The sequence below is a fragment of the Rattus rattus genome, chromosome 8, assembly GCF_011064425.1.
Source record: "Rattus rattus isolate New Zealand chromosome 8, Rrattus_CSIRO_v1, whole genome shotgun sequence".
Taxonomy (NCBI): domain Eukaryota; kingdom Metazoa; phylum Chordata; class Mammalia; order Rodentia; family Muridae; genus Rattus; species Rattus rattus.
This window is the reverse complement of record NC_046161.1, coordinates 105814647-105824277: the sequence shown is the minus strand read 5'-3', so window position 1 is coordinate 105824277 and position 9631 is coordinate 105814647. Positions and strand designations below refer to the sequence as shown.

The 9631-nt window shown below is 50.1% G+C and overlaps 1 protein-coding gene across 2 annotated transcripts in view; it reads right to left on the bottom strand.

The window, feature by feature from the left end:
• Osbpl10 (oxysterol binding protein like 10) overlaps positions 1 to 9631 on the bottom strand; it is a 247782-nt gene that overhangs the window by 15629 nt on the left and 222522 nt on the right. For both annotated transcript variants that reach the window (XM_032911026.1, XM_032911025.1), the window contains 2 exons: positions 7280 to 7429; positions 1 to 90 (listed from right to left, as the gene is read on the bottom strand). The exon at positions 1 to 90 is cut by the window's left edge and continues 391 nt beyond it. In XM_032911026.1, the coding sequence (XP_032766917.1) occupies positions 1 to 90; positions 7280 to 7429 (240 nt within the window). The remainder of the gene's footprint in view (positions 91 to 7279; positions 7430 to 9631) is intronic.

The window sequence follows — 9631 nt, the reverse complement described above, 5'->3', positions numbered from 1 at the left end:
GATGGCCAGCAGCAGGTCAGGGTGTGCCATAAAGTCTGCATACATCTCCAGCAAGGACCGCTTCTCCAGAATGAATGTGGGGAGCACCACCTGCACCAGGGACACAAGGCAACAGGGCTTGTGAGAGCCGGTGGGAGGGGCTGCAGCCAGGGCTTGTGAGAGCCGGTGGGAGGGGCTGCAGCCACTGCAGAGTAAGAGCTAGAGGCCCAAGCCAGAGCATGTGGCCCTTGATGGAAATTCCTGCATCAGTGACAAGCCAAAAGGGTTAGGTCAACCCAGGTTTGTGTGTCGTGTTGGTCCCAGAAGCCAGGCAGACCAAGAGTGTCTAAGTGGGGACGGTATCGGAGTGGTGTGTGTAGCCATCGCAATCCTGGCAGAGGCTAGCGATGAGGCACATTTGCTAGCAAATGTCACAGAGGCGCCCAGGGGGAGAGGAATGGCATAGGTACATGTGGAGTTGCTATGCCAGGCGGAGCCTTGGGAAACCAGGATGTGAGGAGGAGGACCGAAGTCACATGACCATCTGAAAGGCGATGGCTGGGGCAGCCGCTGGTCTGTTACCAAGGCGCACGCGCAAAGGGAAGGCAGGTTGGTCCAAAGGGAATCCAGTGGTCATTCTAGGCCTGCACAACCCCAACCCGCTGACCAGGTCATCTGAGCTGGGGATGCCAAGACAGTGACACCTCCTGCTGTCCTCACAAAATAACTCTGTGTCAAGCCTCAGGGCCCACCCACTGAGCTGCAAAGCAGTGCTTTCTCTAGCCTGGACTAGCTTGAGAGAGTTGAGAGAACATGGAAGGGAAGGGGGCCCTTGGCATGGAGAGTGGCTAAAGCCTCTTGGTGGCTGAGGTTTAAGACTCCAAGAACACAGTTCCCACAAGCTGCGGAGTACGCTGTCAGCCAGCACAGAGGCTAAGGGCCCAGCACGAGGCTTCACTCCGGTCCCAGGTATTTATTGGGATCCTCACGAGCACAATTATGACTACTAACTTTGTTGATGGTGAGGGTGAAACTTCCTGCATCCCTGGAATCTGAACTTTTCCCTTGTTAGTTGTAATCCTGCCTGCCTTGCCTCAACCCGCTCCTACACTCATTAACTTCCTCATGGTGAGAGGGCTCAGCTAGGCAGGTTAAGGCAGGAACTGCCAAGCCTGGCTCCCTGAGTTCAACTTCCGAGTCCTACATGGTAGAAGGCAAGAGCTGACTCCCAAAAGTTGTTCTTTGGTTTTACACACGCGGTGGCCGTGCAAAAATAAATAAACGTGATAATCTTTTCATCACAAAGTTTGAGCTATGTTCCCATTATGAGAGAAAGAATGGGTGACTCTTTGCAGAGCCCACACCCACTATCTCAGTCACGCTTAACTCTCTGAGAGCCTCTCGTTCTTTCAAACCCTACTGCTCAAAATCTATATTAAAATCTAGCCATAAACTCTCAATCTGCTCCACGATGGGTCATCATGGAATTCCTTTCTGTGGCTCCCAATTTGAGGCCCTGTAAGAGATTGAGGCGCCTCTCCTCAGGATGCTACCTACATGAGCTTGGAGCCATGCCTCTCTCTTTGCCACTGACAGCCTTGCCCGGCTCCTTCCCCCATGGACTCGTGGGGTTTCAAAGCTGGCAGACCACCAAGGGTATACAATAACCTGAATATCACCTAGGTTTACAGCTCTGTAACTATAGCTCTATGCCAGGTTTCCCTTTAAAAGAAAAAACAAGTTGATTTTATGTTTAATTATGTGTCTGCACGTGTGCACACGTGAGTGCAGGTGTCTGTGGAAGCCAGCAGAGGGCGTCAGATCCCCTGGGATAGGCATTATAAGGGGCTGTGAGCCACTAGGGTGCAGGGAAGGGAATCTGCAAGACCAGCCTCTGCTCTTCGCAGCTGAGCCATCTATCCAGCCCTGCACACTGGGCTTTCTAAAAAAAAAAAAAAAAAAAACTCTCGCAAGTGATTTGGATACAAAAGAAAAGATGTCCAGGAGAGAAAAAGCAGGCAGATGTGTCTTCAAAGTGTAGTGGTTTCTCGTAGGGAATCAGAGGAAGCTAACCCCACCAGGGATGCACGGTTTAGCAGACAGCTCTTAATATCATTTATCTGTCATTAAAAGCCGTGTAAAAAGCAGCAGCAAGATATAAAATCAAGCACGGAACACAATCCAAGTAAATCCATTCAAAGCCTCAGAATGTTAACTTGTCTCTAGATGATAAAGGGCTGATTTGCATTTTTGTATCTATCTGCTATCCAGGCAAACGCAGGAAGAAGAAAATCATCATCAATGACAACTAAGCAAGTCAAGGCGGATTTCCCAATGCTCTTTCAGCCGTGACTCCACCAAACTGAGAGTCCAGCTGTCTAAGGACGTCTCTGGCCAGGCGTGCACTCTATGCTCAGCCTTGGGACAGCCCCTTCCTCACGGTCTGTGTGTCTGCAGAGTCAGGTGACAACATCTGCTGAGCTCTGTGGGACCAGGCAGGTAAGACCACTCGAGCAAATGTCCCAACAGTCCTTTCTCCCTAGCCCTCCTGAATCACTCAGGGGCTCTGAAATGATGAATCCTCCTTGTCAATTTGAATTAATTTAAGAATCATCCAGCAGACACACACCTCTAGATACCCCACCTTGTATACTAGATACTCTTTGAGGGAGTTTCTAAAAACATTCAACAGAAGAGGGGAGATCCTCCCTGCATGCTAAGTGGCACCATTCCGTGGGCTCAGGTCTGAGACTGAACCACAGTGAGAACTGGAGTTGAGGACCAGCATTCATCTCTCTCAGCTTCCTGCCTGATGTGGCCAGCTGCCTCATCCTGCCTTCCCCACAGTGACATGCTGTGTCCCTTTTAAACTATGAGCCCGGATTTCCTAGGTTCTTTCTTGTCAGGTGTGGATCACAGCCCTGAGGGGGCAACACATCTGGGCATTAGAGCCGTAGGTTTTAGCAGCTGGAACCCTCATGGAGGCGAGTGGAGGAGAAATGGGAGCAGCCATGAGTGACACAGAGAGCCACACAGGGACACTCCAGCCCAGGGAGCGGTGTCATCTCAGTGACCCAGTCTAAGTCATCCCTTACAGACATGCTCAGAAGCTGGTTCCTGGGTGTCTCAGGTCTGTCAGGCTGACAGTTCCTAACTATCACACTTGATGATTAGGGTACACGGCCATCACGAGGTCCAACCAACCAGGTCTGTGTCCTGTCAGATAACTCCGCTGTGGCTCTCCTCTCTCACCTTTTGCTGGGGTACCGCTAGGACTTGAGAAGCTCACCACCAGACTGTCTCCAAAACCTGTCCAGAACATTCCTTCCAAGACTTTTCACTACAACTGATCTCCGGTTTGATCTCATTCCCTTCTCTCACTCAGCCTTTCTTGGGGTGGGCGGGGGTAGAGGCTCGTCTTTCTTTTCTCTTCTCCGTGTGTGTGTGTGTGTGTGTGTGTGTGTGTGTGTGTGTGTGTGTGTGTGTGTTTCTAAACAAGTCAGTTCATCAAGTGCTTCTTGGGGGATGGACACCAGAGATATGGAGCCAAGAAGTGCATGAGCCCTAATTGGGCTGTCTGCCTCTGACAGGATGAGTGATGGCCCAGCGATTCGTACTGACCGGCCTTCAAGCAGTCGGGCTGCAGATTTATGGAGCCATCGATAAAGACGGCCTTCCCCCCATTAACATAATTAAGACAGTGAACTACTTTGGGGGAAGTTAGAAAGAAAGAAAGAAAGAAAGAAAGAAAGAAAGAAAGAAAGAAAGAAAGAAAGAAAGAAAGGAAGGAAGGAAGGAAGGAAGGAAGGAAGAAAGAAAGAAAGAAAGAAAGAGAGAGAAAGAAAGAAAGAGAAAGAAAGGAAGAAAGGAGGCCTGTGCTGGGGATTCAGAGGACAATTAACTACGCCGAGGGTTTCGCCGATCGAGGAGTAGCTGCTCCCTAGTCTGGGCCTTAGAAATCTGATGTGGGTGATCACATAGCCAGGAGGGCAGAGGACAGGCAGAAAGAGTGACAGTCCCTCCGCCTCCTGCAGGGAGCACACCAGACTCCTGTGAGAGATGCTGGGAACAGGTGTATTTTTCCCTCAAACACCCATCAGTCCAAAACCTCAGGGGCCAGCCACCTGATGCTCTATTTTCAGACTGGAGAGAACGCCCAGTGTGACCCCAAGAAGTGAAGGGGCCTGGGGCTACCAGGGTGCATGTGGGATAGTGGGCAAGTACTTTTTCCTTTTCTCCCCTCCCCCCCTTTTCATTTTTTGTATGTGTGTTTTGTATGTATGTGCAAATGCACATATGTATATGAGTGATGTGCACATATGTGCGTGTGCATGTGGAAGCCAGGGGACAACTTTGGGAACCATTCCTTCAGCATCAGCCATCTGGCTTTCTGAGACAGGGTCTCTCACTAGAACTGACCAACTAAGCTAGGTCGTCTGGTTTGCAACCCCAGGGATCTACCTCTGCCTTCCTAGCACCGGAAATATATGTACACACATACATACATGTGTGCATGCATACATACATGTATGCATACATATACACATACACACACCTGTATGCATGTATATATATGCATATATATTTATTTATATATAGCACATAAATACATATGTACATATATGTGGGGATGGGGGGTGCCATCCTCCCAGTCTCTCCCTGTTTCTTTACTTACCCAACAGAGCTGATTAGATTTCCTACCCCCTTCTTATGGTGCCTGGGCTATTACAAAAATCACTCAACATAGTATTTTGTTAGATGGGAAGAGTTTGAAATTAATTTTCCATTCTCCTTCCAAGTAACCCACTGGGCATTAGATAAAGGCACTGTCTGCAGTTTCAGGATTAGACCATGGCTCTGGAAATGCAATCATAAGCTAATAAAATAATAATGCAAACTTCACAGCTCCAGACAAGAGCCCTACACAGCGCCTCCTGGGTGGTCAGCTGACCGTCAGCTCCCACCGGGCTTCTGGGCCATTCCATGTTGGACCTGAGCAATTTCAGTTTCTCGGTCCCTTCTATCATCCTATCCACGATTCCAGCCCTGAATTCTGCAAGCCATTATAAAGGCGTGATCCGCCATGAGAACGTTTTGCACTGTGACCCAGCACAACAGAACTGACATCCAAGTGTGCTACCATACTCCGATATTTTCTGTCATAGTTCACGTCTTAAAAACGACTCTGTCTGACCCACTGGATTGGTTTTACAACCCACTGGTAGGTTGAGACCCGCAATTTGGAAACACGAGGATTTTAGATGGCTCTCGGGGACCTTGCCACCTACACGCCCTCAGCATTAACTGGGGCGTCACCTCAGGGTCTCGAGTGACCACCAAAGACAGGCGGCTATTTAAAAAGCCAAGTGTCTTCAACAGATCTGTTCAGCAAGAAGCTGAGATTAGAGCAGGAACACAGTGCTGAGCAGACCTTACTCAATGGCAGAGAGGCAGGGTCAGCCATGCGCTGCGGGAGGAGGAGGAAATGAGGTACTTGGGGGGCTGAGTGTGGGCCCCGTTTAAAGTAGCAGTCACCCAGGATGCCAAGCACCTATACTGAAACCCCTGGGAGCATTTCAAGGCAACTTTCTGAGCTGGGGAGGTAGTTTGCCTAGTGTACACAAAGCCCTGGGTTCGATTCCCCATTAACTGCATCCACCAGGAATGGTGACACACTCCTGTAATCCCTACACTCAGGACTTAGAGGTGAGAGTATCAGAAATCCAGTTACCCTTGGCTATACAGTGAGTGGCTATCCTTGTTTATATGTGGCAAGTTCAAGGGCAGCCTGGGCTACAGTGAGGCCCAGTCTTAATAAGAAAAAGCCCTTGGTTTTAAGATAAGAAGGCTTATGTTCACAGCGCCCTGGCTGATCTTCCGAGTGGGATGGTACCCTGCGTCGGCTGCCCTGTCTCTCTGTTCATTGTTCTTCAGCCACGCCACAGAGCCCAGCAACACACTGAGGCATTTTACAGAGTCGAGAATGAGACACAACCACTCAGTGTCTAGCTTTAGGCGAGGCCCTCTGCATACCACCTCCCATCCCTATGACCCCACCCCACCCCAAGAGTAGCACTATGATCCTTACATAAGCCAAACCTGTAAGCCAGACTCTCCCATCACCTCTCCGTGCCCCTTGACTCCAGGCAACATTCAGTTCACTTGGAGAGCTGTCTTCCCACTTGCCTTCAGACTGAGGTGACAGCTGTGGTGAGGGGTGAGGTGTCAAGAGGACATGCGTGGCTGGGGACACTGGGCTTCCTAGATGCACTCAGGAAGAACTCTGGGTGCCTGCAGGGCCATGACTCTTTTGCCCACCTATGGGTTTGGGGTCACCAACAAAGTCTCCACCCCTTACAGACTTGTGAAGGTTAATGGCGGCCTTCAGAAGGCCTCAAGGCCAGGCAGACACTTTTTCCTTCTGGGTTTCTCTCCATGGCTGTGATGTCACAATGACCTCTGACCTCTGCAGGCTACTCCAGTGTCTAGGACACTGCCCTGGAGAGCAAGCAGCAAGCACACAGTAGGTCTGGGGAGCCAAATGAGGGCTCTGTACTGAATGAGAAGTCATCTAAAATGGCTTTCCTAGATGGAGGTGGTGGTGCACACCCACAGCCAGAGCCGTGGGACCCAAGACAGGAGCGTGGCTTGAGCCCAGGATGTAAGAGTGGACTTGATAATACGCATCAAAGTCCTCTCTCAAGAGAACCAGGAAGACAGAAAGAAGGGAGAGAGACAAAGAAAGGCCAGAAGTGGTGGCATTCACTACAGTCCCAGGAGGTGGAGGAAGTAGGATAGTCACGAGTTCAAGGCCAACCTTGGCTACAAACAGGAGTATAAGCTCAGCCTGGGCTACATGGAACTCCCTCTCTCTCATATGGGGCTGTGATGTGGTTTGAGATGTCTATGTGTGCGGTATATAAACATGTATGTGCCTGTATATGACATGAGAAGTACCTGTGTTTTAGTGCATATGAGATGTGTGTGTGGTATGAGGTGTGTGTGTGTGTGTGTGAGTGTGAGTGTGAGTGTGTGTGTATGTGTGTGTGTGTGTGTGTGTGTGTGTGTGTGTGTGTGTTGAGGTATGAGGTATCTGTGTGTCCTTTCCGGATATTTGTAAAATATGCTCCCTAGAAGTGCATGCTGGCTTTCCTAGTCTGGGTTCCCACCTCGACACAGCGAGGGAACAGGGAGCAGAGAAGTCTGCAGCCAGAGAGGGCAGCAGCCCTTCAGCCCCATCAGCCCCATCAGCCAGGCCCATCAGCCCCGTCAGCCCCATCAGCCAGACCCATCAGCCTACCTTGGTTAAGTCCATGCCCAGCTTGAGCTGTGAGATAAGATGGAGGATTACACTGTGCTGGTCCTCCACGGTGCCCGGCTCCGCCTCTCCCTTGTCCTCGTGATCACTCTGTTCTTCCTCGGACAAAACCAGTTCAGGGCCTGAGTCTGGCTGAAATAAAACCATTCAAAGTCATCAGCTGGTCCCTCAGAAGCAGGAAGCGCAGTCCAATGGGATGCTCAAACCTCTGGCTTAACGGTGACCACGCAAAGCCAGAGCTGTCCCTGGCCGTGTCTCTGTAAGGCGATCCTGCTGGCCGGGCAGAGGCTGAGCCTCTGGAGGGTCAGCCCCTGTGCTGCGGTCACTGCACCTCCCTTACGACACACCCCAACCCACCCCACTTCAGGGTTTAGGCCTCCTGTGCTGGGAGGGCCGTCCGTGATTTTGAAAATAGACAATAATCATGAGTGCTTTTTAATAAGCCATCATCCGTGTCCGTGGCTACTGTACACGTGTATGCAGAAAGCATAGCTATACATATGACTGCTTCGAGCATATTTTTGTGATTAAAAATGATCATGTGTGTGATGTGACACAGCACAGGTGTGATGATCAGAAGACAATGTGCAAGGGTCAGTTTTTTCACTTCTACCATGTGTGATCTGGGACTAGAACTCAGGGCGGCAGGCTTGGAGGCAAGCGCCTTCACCCACTGAGCCTTCCCATTAACTCTTGATTTCCAAACATTAATTTATTTATTAATTTTGGTGACTTAATTGCAGGGCTGTGAAGGGAACTTTGTGGACGACAGCCTCCTGTCACAATGTCAAAGGCTGGATGGCCCTGCCAACTTGCACAGTACACATATGTGACCCCTGGCCCAATCTTCCCCACTGCCAGACATGGCCTATGGACTTACATATCCTGTACACTTTATGTGTAATGCATATTTTTTTAGTATTTATCAATAAAAGTGGAGTCTCCTTGGAATTTTAAAACTGCTTTATTTCTGGAAATTTTTACTCTGAGACAGTTTCCACTCAAATCGATAAGGGTCGCCCTGTCAGGCTAAAGAGCTCTCGGAACTGGCATGAAGAGATTAAAAAAACGAAGCTGTAGGAAGCATGCTGAAACTTCACAGCCAAGGGGGAAGGCCATGCTGGCCTCTGCCCCGGTCTTCTTGGCAGCGCTGATTGGCTAACTCGGTCACTGAGTTCCTCATATGGCACAGAAAATCATCAAGATAACACTGTACAAGGCGGGGATCTGTAGGCATCTCTGACAAGTTGCCTTTCTAGGGTGCAACTACATCTAGCTTTGCTCTGCATCATTTCTGGGGTTCCACCAACCTGTTCCACCAGCCCACATTTTCAAGGCCCCTCCTTAAATGCCACAAGCAAACATTCTAGGTTTCTATCCAACGATGAACAACAGAGCAGGCTTGGCAAGCTTACCATCAAGAAGTAGAAAGACTCAGAGACATGAAGTATGAAAAGACACAAATCTGCTCACGTGACCTTGCAAAAACCAATGATTTATTATTCTCGTTAGACAGAGCATCTTACATTTAAATACGCTCCTTGTGTACACAGGGCACCAGTGATTAATGGGCTGCGGCTGTCCAGGCAAACACACATGTATGTGCTGGCTGTCCCCACCACCACCACCATCCGGTCCCCGTGCTCCAGAGGGAACCCTGGTGCTCCTTCCCAGTTGGACTAGATATTTTCAAATTTCAGTTAAATAGAATTTGCTATTGACAACTTCCAGGTGGTCCTTCGTTTCCTCTAAGTAAGGCAGGGGATGTTCCTGTGACACCCCGGGGTTAAGTCCTACCACACCCTGTTCTTCAGGGCTCTCCTCATTCGTGTTACAGGGCATCTCTGACAAGTTGCTTTGCTAGAATGTTCAGGAGTAACCAAGGATCCTTCATCTATCCCATGTTAGCCAAGAATGCTCAGAGGGAGCAGCCGCAGTGGAGGCTGCTGAGATTTTACAAGGGGCGGTTGGAAGAGGTGGGTGGGATCCTAGCCTATAGCTGGAGGCCCCAAGCTTGCTTTCCGTTCCCTCCAGCTTTGCCTACCTGACCCCTGCTTCCTGTCTGGTGTGACTGGCTACCCAGGATGTGGCACTAGGAGTCTGAACAGAGAGCCCTGAGGTTCATGGGCCACGCCCCCTTCCATCACCTCTCTCTGCCTTTTCACTCTCTCGCTTCCGGGTTCCAGGCCAGTGTCCCATGGGTGCTGTGCTCCCTGTGAGCTCCCAATTCCAACCTGACACTGCTGAAGTCACTTACCCAGGGCCTGCATCCCTCCCACTGTCAAGGGAAATACGATACTCACTCTGGAGTGCCCAGGGAGCAGTCATCTCCCT